Source organism: Pteropus alecto, unplaced genomic scaffold (genome assembly GCF_000325575.1).
Source record: "Pteropus alecto unplaced genomic scaffold, ASM32557v1 scaffold81, whole genome shotgun sequence".
NCBI lineage: Eukaryota > Metazoa > Chordata > Mammalia > Chiroptera > Pteropodidae > Pteropus > Pteropus alecto.
In genome coordinates, this window is record NW_006433378.1 from 3,103,952 (window position 1) to 3,123,715 (window position 19,764).

The 19,764-nt window shown below is 35.9% G+C and overlaps 1 protein-coding gene across 7 annotated transcripts in view; it reads left to right on the top strand.

Annotated features, from left to right (window-relative positions):
• Positions 1-18,771, top strand: part of SPTSSB (serine palmitoyltransferase small subunit B) — a 27,001-nt gene extending 8,230 nt beyond the window's left edge. For 2 of the 7 annotated variants that reach the window (XM_025044257.1, XM_015586489.2), the window contains 3 exons: positions 1,944-2,042; positions 2,476-2,553; positions 16,422-18,771. In XM_025044257.1, the coding sequence (XP_024900025.1) occupies positions 2,529-2,553; positions 16,422-16,684 (288 nt within the window). In that variant the 5' untranslated portion in view covers positions 1,944-2,042; positions 2,476-2,528 and the 3' untranslated portion in view covers positions 16,685-18,771. Of the gene's footprint in view, positions 1-1,943; positions 2,043-2,475; positions 2,554-9,314; positions 9,449-16,421 lie in introns of all 7 variants that reach the window. The other 5 variants (XM_025044261.1, XM_025044258.1, XM_025044260.1 and 2 more) reach the window with 5 other exon arrangements.
• Positions 18,772-19,764: the final 993 nt, after the last annotated feature.

Below are 19,764 nucleotides of genomic sequence, written 5' to 3' on the forward strand. Positions count from 1 at the left end.
GAACACTTCTAGGTTTTGCCTAGCTACGTTTCTAGTTTACAAACTCTAAGACACTTAAATAAATCTTTATCATTTATTTCTAACCAAAGCCTCCTGATTCATTTATGCCTGGCCAACATCAGAAAATAAGAGGAAAAAAGAAAATAATTGTGATAAAAGCAACCCTCCGAAGATGTTGTCCAGTATCTGCTAGAACAGTTTCCCTAATGGAATTCTCACTACTTCAACCAGTCAGCCTCTTCCCTTTAGTTACCTCTTATTGTTTAAAGCTTTTTCTGAGATTCACCTCTGAAAACAGTAAAACAATTCCAAAACTTCCCCTCCATGACAGCTTGTAACACTGTTGAAAATCTTTTAGATCTTTTAAGACCTCCATGGCATGTTCCTCCCCAAAGTCTGCTCTCAACATTTCCCACTGGAAACCATCCAGACTTTCTCCATCTAGCTTCCTGTGGATGTACTCAACTTGCTAGAGTCATTGTTTTCTAACAGTTGGAAGAAGGATGCTAATCAAAGCCAAGAGCTGTAGCCTCCTTTCTCATCTGTACTTCTATAAATATATAAGAATTTTGGTGCTATGATCTGAATGTGTCCCCCCAAAATTCATATGTTGAAGCCTAATTCCCAAAGGTGATGATATTAGGAGGTGGAGCCTTTGGGAGGTGCTTAGGTCATGAGGATGGAGACTTCATAAATGGGATTACTGCTCTTATAAAGGAGGCTCCAGAGAGATCCCTTGCCCCTTCCACACAGCAAGATGGTGTTGGCCATGAACCAGGAAGAGGGCCTTCACCAGAATGCAACCAAGGCTGGTGACTTGACCTTGAGTTGCCTAGTCTCCAGAACTGTGGAAAAGAAATGTCTGTTGTTTATAAGCCATCCGGTCTTTGGTATTCTGTTATAACAGCCCAAATGGACTAAGAGTTGGTTTACTTATTTATTTGCCAACCATATTACAGCCTGATTGGCTCAGAATGAACTTGATATCAAGTAAAAATCCTTAGTCTTTTTCTCTTAAACTGATTATAGGCCACATTTTCCTCCATCTTACTCTTAAACAATTGACTCTTTAAACTGAAAAACAAGAGTTTATATTGCCCTGAAAGTTTTACCCTCAGTCATTCTTGGAACTCTATAATCTGCTAAGTCTTTTATAACTCCACCCCATAACTTTGGTTCATCTGCAAATTTGATCACCCATACTTTCTATGATGTAATTCAGGTGGACAAAAATGCTATAATGGTCACAACAAAATACATAGCCCTGGGGCTCACCACTAAAGACCCACTCACCATTTTTATGACACTTTACCAATTATGAAACACTTTCAAAAATATTATTTCACTTTATTCTTATGATTATCCTATGAATAAGGTAGTGTCATCATTCTATATGTGAGGACAAAGATTCAGAAAGACTATCTGACGTGTCTGATGTGATACAGCTAATAAATAACAAAATAGGAAACAAGCTTTAGGGTTTCTGGCTGTTTCCAGTGCTTTTTCAAAGACAGATTTTTAAATAGATTTATTAACCTAATCTATTTTTCCTTTTTTTTCCCCCCCATGGATATCAACAGACTAATTAAAATCAAGAAACATTTTCTACAAACAAAATACCACCCAGAAATCCAGTATAAAAAACAGATTAAAAGCAGGCTGCTCTGATAGAAGAAGCAAGGTGATGGGCTCTTAGCCTTATCTCATGTCCTACCTGGGGCTTCCCCTCGATCCTTCCATAGATGGTAATGTGACACTTTATAGTCCTAAGAGCACATTGGGAAGTCACTAGCCAATGTCACAACCCTCAACTGTAACCTTTTCTAAAAAGAATTTTAAAAATAAGGCTAACTTAGTGAAGGATTTAATAATCTTTTACATGGAAGAGAATTGCTTTAAAATTTGAAGACATCTTTGAGTTTATTCAAATCTTTATTTCACAGATGAAGAAACAGCCACTCCAAAAGGACAAGTAACGCACACAGGACCATTCTGTGGAAGAGCAAGCACAAGAATCCAAACCTGGACTCTCTCCCAGGCAGGTAAATTTTTCTGATCATATCATGGGGTCTCACTTTTAGAAATCTGACCCTTTTAATTATAAGATGACATCTTTAAGAAAATGAAGCTTCTGGTTCTCACTAAAGCAACCAACAGACGTTTATTATATACTTGATATTGTAATGACATTTAAAATGACACAAAAGAGTAAAATGTGGCTTTAGTAGTGAGGCCTTGAAACAGTAGTTCTTAGTTTACAGACATTACAGGCTTCTCTGAAGTATGTGCAGAAAAGTGCCTGTGCAAAATTTGCAAACATTTCAAGGAGTTCTTAGATACCCTCCCTCCCAAGGCCTTGACCTCCAGATTAAGAAGCTCTGGCCAATCCCAGTACAAGCGCCAATGTCAGGATTGCATAGCACCATCTACTCTCTTATTTATGGGTTTGTTGGTTAAAGGCTGCTTCTGTTTCAGCATCCTTCATATTTTATTTAAGTGGAGCAGCATCTTACCCTGGAGTACCTTTCATGGAAGAGAGGAGTCAATGTTTTGGTAAGTTATTAGTTAACCAGATGGAAGAAATTAAGAGCGAAATATGAAAAAATGAAAACATTTTCTTTCAAAAATGTTAACAATGAAAGTGAGGATGGTCAGTGTTCGTAATAAGACATTCGTTTGCTTTGTTTCTTTTATTTTTAAGAAAGAAAGAAAATCAAATGAGAAAAAAATAAACTAGATTACCACTAGCTGCCTGCCTCATTTTTATTAAATCTATAGCAAATGGAAAAAAATAGTGGGTGTAGATTAAAGAAAAAAAAGATTTATCTTCTGAATGATTATTTCTTAATCCTTCCCTTTTGCTACAGTCTTTTAGGAGATTTATGGTTCTGAAATGATTGGCAATAATTTGTTCATTTCAAAACAGTTTGGGCAACTCCAGTATTACTGTAAAGTTATTGATAAGACGGCCTGATTTTACTATTTCAAAAAATACTTGTTAGACAGCATTTGTAAAGAACTGCTTCAGGAGGCAGTGTGGTGTGACAGACCATTTTGAAGTGAGAGAATCCAGGACTAAATCACAGTGTTATTTCCTCCTTGGCTTTGATCAGCAACACACAAAACTTAATGAGTCCCAGTTTCCTTGTCTTTGAAACAAGGTAATATATTTTTTATCTCCTTTATGACAGCCACACCAGAACTGAATAAATATTCTGAAGAATAATCTCTCTAAAAGTGGTTTCTAATTTTATGACTGATAAAGTTCACACGTTCTGCCTTAAAAATGATCTCATTCTCTTTTATTCTTTGCCTGGTATTCATAGCCTTAGCAATAGTATAGTAGTATTGTGTGTAGTAATCATAATAGTTAACATTCATTTAGGCCTTCTATGTATTATTCTAATTACTTTTCACTTTCTAATATTCCCAGAAATCATATGAAATTCTATTATCATTCCTATTTTCCAGTTGAGAAAATTGAGTCCAAGTGGTTGAGGAACTTAGCCAGGGTCAAACCCAGACAGAATCCAGAGCCAAAGCTTGTAACTGCTCACCAAGCTGCCTCTTACCAGGATTCACACTCAGTGACCCTTGTGTCCACTGTGAGACTGTGGGCCTCAGTTTCATCTTTAAAATAGGAATTATTTAGTAGAAGATAACATAGGCATTAAGTTTCTGGACACTGGTCTTAGAGATAGCTATTTTCGTGAATTTGACTCCAAAGGCAAGAGAAACAAATGCAAAAATAAATGAATCAGACTACATCAAACTAAAAAGCTTCTGCACAGCAAAAGAAACTATCATCAAAACAAAAAAGCAACCAATTGAATGAGAGAAGCTATTTGCAAATGACACCTCTAATAAGGAGCTATTATCTAAAATATATAAACAACTCATACAACTCAACAATAACAAAAAAATCCAATTTAAAAAAAATGGGCAGAAGATCTGAATAGACATTTTTTCCAAGGAAGACATACAGATGTCCAATGGACTATATGTCTATACTCTATCTATATGAAAAGATATTCAACAATCCTAGTTATTAAGGAAATGTAAATCAAAACCACAATAAGATATTGCTTTGCACTGTTACATGGCTTTGTCAAAGAGACAAGAAATAACAAATGTTGGAGAGGTTGTAGAGAAAAAGGAACCCTCGTATACTGTTGGTGGGAATATAAATTGGTGTAGTCACTATGGAAAACAGTATGGAGGTTCCTCAAAAAATTAAGAATAGAACTACCACATGATCCAGCAATTCTTCTGGGCATTTACCCCCAAAATACGAAAAGACTAATTTGTAAAGATATATTTTGTTCATTGCAGCATTATTTACAATACCCAAGACATGGAAAGAACTTAAATGTCCATCAATAGATTAATAAAGATATGTAGGTATAGATATAGATACACACACATATCACATAGAAACTAAATTTTGGTGGTGAGCATGCAATAGAGTATGCAGATTTTGAATTATAATGTTGTACACCTGAAATTTATATAATGTTATTAACCAGTGTTACCTCAATAAATATAATTAATTTTAAAAAATAGGAATTATTTAAGTATCTAGCCAGTGCCTGCCACAGTGATACTTCATAAAGGCTGTTTCTGTTCCCTAAAGAGTTCCACATTATAAGATTCTAGTGTTTTTAAGGGAGAGATCTGAATTTGTTTCCTAGGACTGATGTAACAAAGTACCATATTTTGGTGGCTTTAACAAAAAAAGTGTATTCTCTCATAGTGCTGGAGGCTAGAAGTCTGAAATCAAGGTGTCAGCAGGGCTGCACTCCCTCCAGAGGCTCTAGGAGAGAATCTTCCCCTGCCTGTTCCAGCTTCTGGTGTCCCCAGGTGGTCCTTGGTTTATGGCTACATGACTCCAATCTCGGCCTTTGTCTTCTCATGGCCTCTTCCTCTGCGTCTCTCTTCTGAGAACACTTGTATTGAATTTAGGACTGACCTGGGTAATCCAAGATGATTTCTTCTTAAGATCCATAACTTAATTACACGTACAAATCTCCTTTTCCCAAATAAGATCACATTCACAGCTTCCAAGATGTAGACATACCTTTTTTGAATCCACCATACGATAGCCAATTTAAATATTTTTATAACTTGGGATATTCCTTCTGATATTCTTGACAAACAGGGAAGAGAACATTTTATTTATTCAAAGAGGGAAAAGAATATTTCATCTCATCTAGTTTAGGCCTGTTGTTAAATTGGTTACAAAATCAGTTGGTTGAAAATACTTTTCTTAATATGCCCAGCTGTCATTAGCCTTCTCCACATTTACTTGAGAATTAACAAAATTTTTAGGAAACAAACAATTGTTACCCATTTAAAAGAACAAGCTTGGAGTTCAATACTTCTCTATTTTTCACTACAAATGTACAGGTAGCCACATACTTGGGAAAAGGAGAAAGAGAATGAAGCCAACAGTAAGTAGTCAGTCCACAGCGCTCTTCCCGGGAAAATAAGAAACACACTCAGCTAAATTGTCAGTAAAGTTTTTTCTTTTAGTACAGTTTACCATTTGAGTAACTTTTAAGTACAAGATTACAAAATCTAATTAGAGTATGTAATTTGATTGCCTAAAAGCAAGTTTTGACATAACTCTATAAACTCCTGCCTTTCCATTCTCTCCTCCCCTTACCTCACCATCACCCAAATCACCACTCCAGAAACTAACTGACCTAGAGTGCTAACCAGCCCATAGGGAAACGTCCCTTGATCTGGGAGTTGGCAGAAAGAACACTTCAACAAAGGGTCTATCTCCATGACTCATGGAGTCAGCCTATCTCTCCACTCATTTTCCTAAAAGCAGTAATAACTAGGAGACAGAAGCGGGTAAGGTAAGGGCAGTGAAAAGCAACGGGCTATATTACTATTGCCACAAAAATCACACCTGTGAAACTTCAGTGTTGCTGAAGTTTCTGGTCACAAAACAGGAGAAACACTGCTCATCACCAGAAGCAGTGTTGCTGGTCACAAAACAGGAGAAACACTGCTCATCACCAGAAGCTTTCCAGACAGTGTAATAAGGAATAGAGAATAAGCCAGAAGAATGAGAAAGAGGAAGACAAGAAAGAGGAGGACAAAGGACAGAAAAATAAAAAAACAAAAAAAAGTTTTATGAGCAAATCTATGCATTGTTACAAAAACGAAACAAAACAAAGAAAACAGACATTGGTATTAGAAAATACTATTGGAAGAGTCTTGGCTGAGTCACTGCCTATACAACCAGATTTCTTTTGGCAGAACTCTGGGAACGAATAATCAGCAGATATGCTTTTGACAAATCAGTATTGTAGTAGCTCGCTTTCCTTGTCTTCAAGTTGTTCCTTGGGGAAAAAAGTCTTCTGTTTCTGAAGACATATCAAATATAATGATAGTTAGGTATGAGTTAAAGGCTTGATTTTTCATGGTCCGATTTCTAGCTCCTAAGAAGACCGAATCCTTAGAAATGAACAGTAAGCAAGTAGTTCTTTTACCAAATTGTGGGTTTGCTGGCCAAGAAGAGCTGGAGATGAAAAAAGAAAAGCAGAACTGTTATGATATGCATGGAACACAGGTTTTCAGGAAAGGGGTTTGTAATGACAGTAGACAAGTAATTTCAGCTGACCAATTTCAGCTGCTCTCGGTATTGGGGTCTTATGAACTCCTTATTTCATATCTTAAGAATTTCATATCATAGAATTTATATTTCCCACATGTACTGCAGGAGATTAAGCTACTAGAATTTCACTGATGCCAAGAATAAACCTAAACATGTCGATTCTTCTCTTAGAAGTTTTTTTAAATAGTATGACAATTCTCAATTTTCCTTATATCCTGAAAACCAAGAAGGAAACTCCATTTGGGACCTCACAATTATTAAAGATCTTTGGGGTTATTCATTTACTCAGCTTTGGATGGTATATCTATATGATTTTGCTAGAATGGTAATGGCCCATGACAAACTGAGAATCTCAATGACGTTTTAAAAATATTATTCAGATTATTTTAACGTACGGTTTTAAATTTCGGTCCTTTATAATTTTTAGAGATATTCACTGACATTTAAATTTTTTCAATTCTAGTAAAATATATATAACATAACAGTGTATTACCTCCATCAGTTTTAAATTTACAGTTCAGTAGTGTTAAGCATATTCACATTGTTGTGCGACCAGTGTCCAGAAAGTTTTCATCTTGCAAAACTGAAACTCCATACGCACTGAACAACAGCTTCTAATTTTCTCCTTCCTCAAGCCTCTAGAAACCACCATCCTACTTGGTTTCTATGAGTTTGACTACTCTAGATATCTCATAGAAGTGAAATCATACAACATTTTTATCTTTTTTGTTTCACTTAACATAATGCCCTCAAGGTTCATCTGTGTTGTAGTATATTTCAGAATTTCCTTACTTTTTAAGGATGAATAATATTACATTTTGTTTATCCATCCCTCTGCTGAAGGACGTTTGTATTGCTTTCACTTTTTTGACTATTGCGAAAAATGTATGTACATTTAATGAATTTTATTGACTTTAAGGCCACTGTTAGTGTTGCAGCTCTGTTTACTTTTTACCTTTAAAAACAATTTGGCATCCCTTGGGGACAGTATCTTCAGAAGGAAAATGCTACCCAGAAGCTATGCTCTTTTTTCTTTATTTATTTATAATAGGGTTTCTTTTTTTTCTCTCTCTCTCATATAAAATAGTTATAAAGAAGCTTATCCTAAGAAATGACATGATAGTTAAAAACTTGGCCCAGAAGCCCTACTCTCCACTCTAATATTGGCAGAAATAACAGGGATACTTGCCCTGTTTCAATATGAGTAAATGAAAAGACAGCAGGAACAAGACATCTTACCCCCCATTACAAATTTCTCTTTCTATTTATAACATCTATTAACATACTTGCTACTCTAGATAGATGATAGATAGATCGTCTTTTTGATAACCACACAACACTGAGATTAATCTAATCTGAGTTTAGTATTTCTTAAATTATTATAAAATTTTCTGTTAAAGTCAAATTCCAAATGTTCTTTCCCAGCCAAGAATCCTTCATTCATAAATCCTGGAGTCTTTCAGAAATGTCAAACAATAAGGCCTGCTTTGAAATTGCAGTTACTCAGCGCATGCCTTTTCACCCAATGACCTCAGCTGATAGTTGAACTAGAAATACATGTTTTCTATTGTTCTCCTTTTGTTAGTGTTAGTAAAAATTGGAAACAGTAAGACTGGTTCAGATAGCCACAAAAACACTCAGCTCTCGTGTATAACTCAAACCAACACTGTACCAACGATAACTTAAATTATTGGTGAGACTTTTTCCTTTTAGTGCATTATTTCACTCACTTCTAAGTACAAGATTATAAAACTTAGAGTAAATAAGTTGCCTAAAAGGAGTAACATGGATTGATCTCTCTGGGGGGTCTATAGAATTGTCCAACTATTTTATAAACGGATAAAGAAAGTTCTCTATGGTTGTTTGATTTTCTTCTTTGGCTTTGATTCATTTCAAACTTTTCGGTTTGTTGTTCTTAACTCCCTCTAAACACTTGGACTTCAAATCCATCGCTTCTGGTCTGACTTCTAATATTCACCCTGGTATCAGCATGAGGATTTACTTGCCAAAGGATGGTTGGAGGAGAGTATTCTAAGATTGGAAGGAAATTTCCAGGAAAATGTTAAGCAAGGGTGGAATTTTCAATGGGGCACAGAAAATATTAGAGTCACCCACAGAAAATTTAGAGCACGATATCTGGAAACAGGGAAGCCAATAAACTAATACTGTGCCTGATTCTTACATAGACACGATGTGAGGTTTTGCTATTAATCATATGAACTGATTCACATTAAAGCAGCGGCTTACGCAGTGCACAGTCCACACAATGGCATATGGTGGCCCTGCCCAAGACACATTTAAAATTCATCTAGAGATTGCAGTGTCTTTCAAGTAGTGGTTTGTGGTAGTGGCTATATACCTGAATTGTTTTTTGTTTGTTTGTTTTTCAATGTACTAGGCAGTTCAATTAGCAAACATAAATAAAGGCTGAGGTGGTTTTTTTCCTATAAAATACACAAAGCACTCCATTACTGAGGTAACCATTATAGAATATTACACAAAGACTTTTTGACTTTATAATATAGTAAAGTCTTACAAATAATTTAAAGTTATACCAATTCACAAAGAACAACAATAAACACCACTATTACTGTTACTTCTAAAGAGCTCAAAACCTTTCCCTATACTCCTAGCCATGCCACTGAGACAGACTTAGAGGCAATTATCGATTGCCTTCATTTTACAGAGAGAAGCCGTGACACAGAAAAGTTTTGGAGCTTGCCCAAGGACACACAGTAAAATGAATGCATGCATGCATGAATGAATGAATGGATGGATGGATGAAGAAAATAAAGAGAAAAGAGTAAAGATAAGAGAAAAGTAAGGAATGAAATGAAGGGAAGGGAAGGGAAGGGAAGGGAAGGGAAGGGAAGAAATTCAGGTCTCCAGAGGTTTCCATACTGGGATTTTTTCCCATTAGAACCACTTTTCTACCTACCAATCTTAAATTGTTGCTCACATAGAGTAAGCACTTGTAAAAGCCATTTTAATGGAATTTAAAACCACCTCACAAGTGTTTTTTTATTCCCCAGAAAGTCCATGAATTTTTAACAGTGTGAAAAAGTAAAAAAGCATTTGTTCTATTAAAAATATAGTTAGTACCAGCTCCCTTCTATCCTACAAAAGACAATTGTATTGGATTTTCAGAAACAATCTGTCTCAAACTAATTGTCTGAAAGCATAGAAAGAGAATTCATAAGAACCTTTTAAGTGTTCAACATTGTGCTATAGAAATATTAAATAAGTATAAGTTCAGTTCCTGCCTTTGATAACTTTGTAATTCAGTCAGTCAGTCAATCAGTCAGCCAGCCAGCCAGCCAGCCAGCCAGCCAACCTACCAGCTCACTAGCCATCATATAAGTATCCTACATCCCAGGCACTGGGGATAAAGAGATGACTGCGGCATATTCCTGGTATTCACAGACTTCATACTCTAGTGGAGAAACAGATTGTATGTGGCTAATTATAATACAGTATAAGTTCTAAAACGTTGCTACAGTGGTAACACATAAAAAAAGCAATATGTTTTCCTTGGGAAGGGCAGTCTCTTGAGAGATCTCCTTTCTAGAAAGGAAAACATTAGGAGCTATGTCTTGAGAGTAAATAGGATTTTATCTAGATGAGAAAGGGGCACAGAAACATTTCTAGAAATGAAAAGAGAATGAACTAAAACATGAAACCTCAAAACATGGTATTTAGCAGGAGAGTTCAGAGATGATGCTGGAGAGGTGAACAAATCAAACCGTGAAGGTCCTTAAGGCCTCCCGTGTTTGAAATGGAGAGCCATTAAAGGATTTCAAGCAGAGAAGTGAATGTGTAATTTTAGAAACTTAATTCCAGCAGCAGCATGGAAGATGGTAAGGAGACAAGTTGGTAGGCTATTTCATTAGCCCAAGGAAGGGATGGAGAGAGTCCACAACACTGACAAAATTTTCTGCATTGATGAAAATATTCTATCTCTATGCTGTTCAGTATGGTAGCCATAAGCTACATGTGGCTATTGAACACTAAAAATTTAAATTGCCACACGTGACTAGTGGTCCCATATTGGACAGTGCAGAGACATTTTAAGAGTCGCATTTGAGTTAAGCTTTAAAATAGAAGGATTAAGAAATCAATGTGGTAGCTCACAATTGGGGTATTTTTTAATGAACAAAGAGAATAATATAGAATATAGTAGAATCAAATAAAATAGAACAGAATGAAAAAAAATGCCAGCATGTACCTCAAAATATTATTTTAAGAGATGTTTATTTTAGTTATATGGCTATTTGTGTGTATGTACACTGGATCATAATGTAAAATGTAGTTTTCTTCTCTGTCATGTTTAAAAATGTTTGAAATCCAGTCCTTTATGGAAGGTATTATTTAACTATGTTCAGAGTTTTTAGGAAGAGTTTTCAGAAGGTCAGAACAACATAGCAAAGTTCATTGGAGTTTGGAATAGGGATAACTCTGGACCTTGCAAGACTTTCTCTTTTCTTTGCCTTCAAAATTTTTTAATAGACTTTATTATTTAGAACAGTTTCAGACTTACAGAAAAAATGAGATAGTATAGAAAGTTCTCATATACCCTGCATTCAGTCTCCCCTATTAACATCTTAAACTAACATATGACACATGTTATAATTAATGAGCCAATCTTGATACATTATCAATAACTAAAGCCCATACTTTACACAAATTTCCTTAGTTTTTACCTAATATCCTTTTTCTGCTCCAGGATTCCACCCAGGATAATATATTACACTTAATCATCATGTTTCCTCAAGCTCCTTTGGGCTGTGACAGTTTTTCACACTTTGCTAGTTTCTGATGACCTTGAGAGTTTTAAGGAGCACTGGGCAGGTATTTTCTAAGATGCTCCTCTATTGGAATTTGCCTGATATTTTATTTTTTTCTCATGATTATTAGACTAAGGTCATGGGTTAGGAGGAAGACCACAAAGGTAAAGTGCCATTTTCATGTGAGGAGCTCATGGATACACACTACCAAAAGGATTTAACAGTTGATGTGGGCCTTGATCAGCTGTCAAGGCAGTGCTTACTAGTCTTCTCTACTGTAAATTTACTTTTTCTTATCTCCCTTTCCATGCTGCACTCTTTAGGAGGAAATCACTCTGCTCCTTTTAAAAATAAATTGCTTAATTAAAGGAAGGTTTGAACGTGAGTAAGTCATGTTGAGTTCTTTCCAAGGAGCACTGCTGAGTACAGACACGGTCTCTTTTTAGACACAGCATCTCTTTCTGCAGCAGGACACTTTTTTCACTTCTCAGATTTTCAGGTTTCAAATATGAAGCACAAAAAAAAAAAAAAAAGCGCTGAGCGATTGATGTAGAATTTCAAATAAGTTGGGAAGGAGTTAACCCAAAATTAATTGCAGGTCCTTCTGACCTTTCTCTTCAGCCCCAGATTCTGACATTTTGGAAGTAAATTTAACCCAAAATGTGTAAAGCTTTTTTCCCCCCAGGAGGGAAGATTTACTTTTAAAAGCTAGTGTCTAGAAAGGGAAATCCCTTACTGAGAAAATCCAATAGTTTGGAGTACTTTTTTTTTTAGGTGGTGGAGAACTGTAGGATCAATTCTTCAGCAATACCCCCCAGGTAAATTCTCACCTACCAAAACAACTGCTACTCTTCTCTCATTCCAGTTGCCTAACATTCTACCATTTCAGTTTCCGAGGACAGAGAACACCAACAAAGAACTTCCTGAGCAAGACTGTGAGTTGTCTACTCTCTCTTTGAAGCCCTAGACCCCTGCCTCTCTCTCTTTAGTATAGAATGGCATATAAGCCTCAACTACCTTATTTGTCCTGAGGTTCAATAGCCTTATGCAATCCTCATATGTACATAAATAACAAATTGGGTTACTTTCTCCTTTTAATCTGTCTCATGTCAATTTGATTATTAGACCAGCCAGAAGAACTTAGAAGGGTAGAAAGAAATTTATTTTTCCTCCCCTGCATTTTCACGGTCTAGTTTGCTGCTGCCTATAAAAGCGTCTCTTATGCAATGGGATAGATTCTTTCTGAAACCTTAACTACTCAGAAGAAACCATATAATTAGTACTCAAAATGTATTTGTTTAATGAATTAATAAATCTCCTATCCATGTTACTCATTTTAAATTGTCTAAAGATTTTTTTAAATCTTTCATGTAGTCTCAAAGGAGATTAAAATATAGACTCAAAAGGCCGTAGAAATATATTACTTAGGCAGATCTAGAGCCTAAATGTAGTGCATATTTTAACAATACATTGTAGCAGATGGTTTACAATAAAAACCAACTCTCTCTCTCTTCTCACCCTTTCCTAATAAGAAACAATAAACAATCTTTAAAATTACTTTTCATCAATAAGGAAAAAAAATCAAAGAGGAAAAAAATCAGTGCTTCTTATTGGCTGACTCTTAGACTTCATGAGACTAAAGTGAGATGTGACAATGAAAAGCACTTTTTACGTGTCAGAGCTGGCTACTGAGAAGGCTGGGAAATGATACCGGGGACTGTGGATACTGGCAAGAAAAAAAATTTTTAATCTTAATTCTTTATATTTTTAGCAGTATGTCACCAAGGTATCCACCTTTGGTGTAATGCATGTTGGTATGGTTTATATCTGTCATTTTCTTGATAGATGATAAATGATTGATAGATGATTCATAGATGATAGATGATAGATGAAAAATGGATTGATTTTTACAGCTAAAAACAATAAACATTGACTATCTCACAGTTTCTATGGCTCAGGAACCTGGGCACAACTTAGCTGAATGCCTCAGGGTCTCTCACAAAGCTGCAATCAAGGTGTCCACTGGGGCTGTTCAAGCAAGAATTTAATTTTAGAGTAGAAATCAATTGCCAGGCAATTGACTGGTTCATTTTTAAAAGCTAAAATGTATAGAAAAATTTAATAATATTTCTCAATGAATTATTTAACTCATTTATAAAAGTTAAGAGTATTAATATTTTAAATAGATTGTCAGTACATGGTTGATTCTGAGCAAGTAATACCCATAGGTAAACAAAGGCATAGATTTTCTGAAACGATTGGTATTCAAAGTCATTTCAATTTGGTTTTAGAGTGTAAGGAAGGCAACATGTCCATAGGAGCTTAAAGCCTCACACCCACCTTCTCACACCCACCACAATATTCTCCTGTTAAAAACCTCTGGAGCCCCCACACTCACAGGATAAAGACCAAAATACTTAGCCTATCCAACTAGGCCCCACAGTGCTTGGCCTCACTCTGATCATTTCCTCCTCTTCAGTCTTCTCATACCCCCAGCCTCCCTCGCCAGATCTCTGTGCTCTATTCTCTGCCCCGATCCACCACCTATCAAGCCCCTTCCCACCTCTAACCTTTGCACAAATACGAGTTGATCCCTCTGTCTTGGCCATTCTCCCTACCTGACTATCCATTTATCTGTTTGACTCGCAATTATCCCTTGGATCTTATCTCAAATACCTCTTCCTCAGAGACGTGCTCAGACTGGACCAGGTTTCCCACAGCCCCTTATACACTGCTCTTTTCCTTTAGGGTATAACGTGGCTAATAATTAAATATTTGTCTATATTATTTAATTGCTACCTGTCTCCCCAAGTGGGACAAGCTTTCTAAGCAGCGAGTCTCTACCTGTCTGAGCCATCATTCTCCTACCTTCACCTAGCACAGCCTGGAACTTAACAACTGATGAATGTTCTCTCACAACCTAATCAGTTATCTGGCATCGCCCCAAACTCTGTCTAGATAATGCAGAGGAAGCAAGGGTGGGTAGCTATGAATGAGATTTTTAAAAATTAAGTTTAGTTTGAAATATACAGTTATCTAGTGGGACAGCCTAAAAGCTCAAATTGTGATCAGTTCTAATTTTCTGTGGAAAATCTCTATGCTTACACATTTTCACTCACTGAAATGATCACTCCTGCTGTCACTCATTACCTTCAAGACCTAACACTACTGGTCATAGCTCTTTCTCTGCAACCAGAGCTTGGAATGAAAAAAAGAATTGTTAGAGGCAACTTCTCACCAAGGTCCACCTACCAGGACAAGGCATTTCAGTCCAATTACTTCGTTCCTACTCCAGCTTCTAGGAAAGAGAGGAGGCTGACTTTTCTTTTTGCAGGAAAGTGAAACAACTTCAGTTGTATTATCTGCTTATTTGAATTATCCTGGCCATTATTACAGATAATTGTGAGCTGATAACACAAAGACTTTCCATTTTAAGTTTTTGTGGGAATTACCCATCTCAGACAGTGTTACTAGTCAAAGCCAAGCTATTGAAAGTCAACAATAGTAAACCATATCCCACTTAGGCTGGGAGTAAGAGTGATCTATGATTATTTTTTTAAGTTGGTTATGTAACATTCATCCCTTTGCTCATTCATTCAGCAAGTATTTACTGATTACTATCTTTGTGCCAGGCATTAGGATCATGAGAGTCTCCTCAAAGCCTGAGGATTCCACCACAGCCTTATGGAGCAAAAACATCTTGCTTTACTCAAAAGAGAATCAAAGAGAGAAAATTTCAGATCAGAAGATAGAAAAAATCTTCAAAATTTTTTAACTCTGATTTGAATAGTGAAAATTATTAAACTGGACCTAGATAATGTGGCACCATTATATTCTTAGGAGTAAGCAAAACAGGCATAAAAGTCAGCTTGTATCCCCACAGACACCTATCGTGTCTATGAAAGTCCACAAAATCTTCTCAAGAATCATCTTAAATGATAGATGTTCTTCATTCTAGGAAGATTTTCATGTGATTATAACTGTCCTATCTGAGGGCCAACAAAACATACTTATATGGTTTTCATGAGTTCCATATCAAAAAAAAAAAAAAAAAAAGACCACCCAAAGGTGCACTTGGGGATTCCCATTTGTTGTTTCAGAGGGCCCCACTGAGTCTTTCAGTGACTCACAAGAAAGACTTGCAGGACTCAGCATATAGTTGTACTCACAGCTATAGTTTATTACAGGATCAGCAAGGAAGAAAGACACAGGTGGAATCTGATATATATGTATATGGTGGATTTTCGAAGGAAACCTGCACCATGAGCAGACACACCAAGTACACTCCCGTCTCTACTAGCAAAAAGTGCAGTGATACACGTGCAATATTCCCGCTCAGAAGAGCCCATTAGAGACTCAGCAACAAGGTTTTTATTGGGATGGGTTATGTGGACACTCTTTGCCTGGTAATTACCAAAATTTCAGACTCCCAGAATAAAGCAGATGTTCACTATTAATTACAGAGCTTGCACAGTCTAGGCATAGTGAATCATCCTATCCATTAGAGAATGGACAGATCATTCTAAAACCCAAGATCCCAGATGCCAGCCAAGGGCCAAATTTGCCAGTGGGACCTTCTAAAGATAGCAGCCGCAGGCTTGCTATATTAAGTCTTTTCTGTATGCAGTTCTTTAAATATTCTTCCAGAATATATGTTGTAGGAAATAGTTTATCTCTATACATGAATAAAGAAAATGTGGTTAGCCTTAATTTGTAGATACTAATATCACTAGAGTTATTACTAGGAATTATCATTTTTAGATGAAAATTACTATTAATAATATTGTTGCTGTTAATTATAGTAGTAATTATTAGTAGTGGGAATATTATTAATTTGTATGATTAAAATATTGCATATTATTTCCAAATAATATTAGTATCAAGCCATTCAGTAATCATTAACATTCTTTGAAAGGTTTTAACATGTTGAGATCATGAAAATCTAAGGAGATTCTGGGTTTGGTTCCTTGTCTTATTTTTCTTCTAATCTGCTGTCTTTTTTTTAACAGGACAGACTTTCTGCAGCTTGAAGGAGCCAACCATGGATTTCAGGCGTGTGAAAGACTATTTCTCCTGGCTCTACTATCAATACCAAATCATTAGCTGCTGTGCTGTCTTAGAGCCCTGGGAGCAATCCATGTTCAATACCATCTTATTAACCATTGTTGCTATGGTGGTGTATACTGCCTATGTTTTTATCCCAATCCACATCCGCCTGGCTTGGGAATTTTTCTCCAAAATATGTGGCTATCACAGTACAATTTCTAATTGATCTCGTGTGCATTCTGTGAATTGGCACCGCACATGTATATGTTGCTTACAACATTGTTTTAGCTAAATACTGTGTCTTCTTTCACTATGTGACCTAAAAAGCTCTCTATTCTCTATGCACTCTTATATCTTGCCTGAAATTTGAAATAGATGTTTCTCTAGGTTCTTTTGTACATATTACATTCTGCATCAGACTATAGGTACTTCAATGACCTTACCTCACATACAGCATATTTCTCAGCTTAAATCTATACTTTAGGTTTTTTGGGTTTTTTTAAATCATGAAATGTCACATAAAAACTTTCTGGGAAGTAGGCTCATAAGAGATCTACCAGAATCATGTTTAAAATGTTCACTTGATACCTATTCTATACTAAAGGATATATTTTTAAAAATTTGTTCATGGCTACTATCGAAAGTATTATATCCTTGTTTACAATATAGAAAAAGATATGAATACATTATATAGGCCCCCTAAAGTCATTTTCTAGTAAACTGCTGATACCTAAAATTCTTTTACTTCAAGTGCAAAAGAATAAGTTGGAGGCAATTATCTCCTTTCAGACATGGTTCATGACTTGTTTCAAATGTCTCTAAAAGTCTGGCTTTATAATAGTTTAAAATCAACAATGTTGATTTTAAATAACCCAGTAAGTATTATAATACAAAATAATTTTAAGTATAAGAAACAAAATATAAATTCAGGTATTGTGACTTGTGATGTTGCCTGGCCTTGCATGATGCTGGCAGGGAGGAGAAAGAAAAGAAACTGCTTTCTCTCTGTGTTTTCACTCAGTGGAGTGAGTGGGGGTAGGGAAGCATGCATTGGGCCACAGGAAGAAAAGCTAATAAATAGGCTGGAAGTAATATTCTACCAGCAGGAACTCAACAGATCCAGTTAAATGTTTTGATACAGTGGCTCCTCTGCAGAGAAAAAAACAAGATTTATTAAATTTCCTTCAAAGTGTTTATCTTAAAAACAATTATGTTTTTAATTATACTGCTGAATCAAATGTGAATGCCAAAGATTGAACCTTGCAGTTTTTCTTTCTTCTCAATAAATATTAATGTTAGTAATTCTGGAGGGTAAAAATGTAAATAGTTTTTAGACAATATTTGCACCCTCATGGTATGAAAAAAAAAAAAATTTTCCAAAGACAGCTAGAGAGAAAGATGTTTGGCATGCCAAATTAACTTGCATGTTTGTTAAAAACACAAAAACAAACACGTGTTTTGAAGATAAACCAGATCTGAACATGTATTTGTTGGTTTTTGCAAAAAAAATTTAAGTCTAATTTTATAAATAAAATATCTACCTCCGGATTTGCTTTTCCCTCATAGTGTACTATATAGGTGCCTAAATCCATATTTCTTCCCAAAATTATCATTTCTCACTAATGCAGGTGGCAATGGATCTTAAAATGATAGGGTAAAACTAACATTTATCAAGGGTCTACTCCATGGTGGACATGTTTTACATTTTGAAGTAGGTATTAAGGTCTACCAGTTACGGGGAAGGAACCTGGAATTTGGAAAAGATACATTCCTCGTTCAAGGACCTTCAGCTACTAGTGGCAAAGCAAGGGAGCGTATCCAAGTCAGAACTACACTGGGCCCTGAAATATTTGCCACATGGGAACCCATGGGAGGACAACGTGAGCGAATGAAAGTTGAAGGGCTGGGAGTCACTAAAATGTTGGAAAGCAGTACACCAGCAAATAAAAGCAGTAAGAGGTATGAGGAGAGAGCTGAAGTCAGAAAAACAATAAACCCAGTTCCCAGTTTTTGCCTTTTCTGCTTACCCTAGTACTGTGTTCACCATTTCTGTGCTGTCCAGGCACATATGCCTGTTTTGAAGGATTGCTTTCACTTTTAAATATTTAACAGAGGATTCTCAGTTAAAGCATAAACTTTGATGTGTTCTCAGTTCACAATGATTCAATACCCTTATTACGTGGACCCCTGCTAAGTACTCCTGGAATTTAATCACAAATATACTGCACTGACCTTCTTAAAATCCCCTCTCTAAAAATAAGAATTAAAACAATGTGAATAGACACAGCAAAGCTTAATAAAGGATATTGTAAACCACTGCCCCAGGATGTCACTTTGAAGGTAAGTATTTCCTCTGAACAATCAAAATAATAAATAACAGGGTACAAAAAATATAGTCAAACACAATTTGGAAAAATATGATCTGTGTGCAGAAGGGAAAAAAGTTCGACCTGCCCTGCCTGCTCTGTCAGTTTTCTAGACCAGACAGAGATGTTCTTTACCTTGACCATAGTTAGTCTATATTAGGAACACCTTTTATGCTTGTCCTTTGCTTCTATTACTTGTATGTTTCAATGATGTATACAGAACTTTAAAAAAAAAAAAGAAAAGGAAAGGAAAGCCAAAAGTTTCATGGTTTAAATATGCTTGCATTTGTCACTCACTGAAGTAGGACTCATAAAATGTCCCTTCACTGGTATTAGCCAAGTCAACAATTGATTTTATCTACTTGTGCAACAAAAACCACAAAATGCCAAGAAATAAGTCAGTTTTAACATCAAGATAACACTGGTCAGTCTTTATTAATAAGTCACGTGTGCAAAAAAAAGTTACTAATCCACATGTTCTACTTCTTTCTTCTTCCATCGCTAACATATTTAGTTCCTCTCTCTAGTAGATTATGTGCCCCTGGAATCAGGAAATTTGTCCTTATTTCTGAACCCCCAGTATCTAGCACAGTACCTGGTACAGAGCTCAGCAAGATACATATTCTAAGGAATAAAACAGTCCCCCATACACTGTGACCACACAGAAACAAGGAAGCTCTCAGTATTTGTACGGGCAAACCAGAATGGACAGCTTCAGGCTATCGACCAAAGGAGTAACACTAATTCATTTATTCATTCTTTCAACAAATATATTAAGAGCCCACCATGTATTGGTAGAGAAATTGAGAGATGAAAAGATATGTGATGAAAAAGTACAGTAGAAACAAGGTGGTAGGTATTCAGGTATTCATTGCAAAATTCTCTAATGGATATTTGAATGTTTTTTATTAAAAAACCTCTGGGGAAAAAGTCTACCATA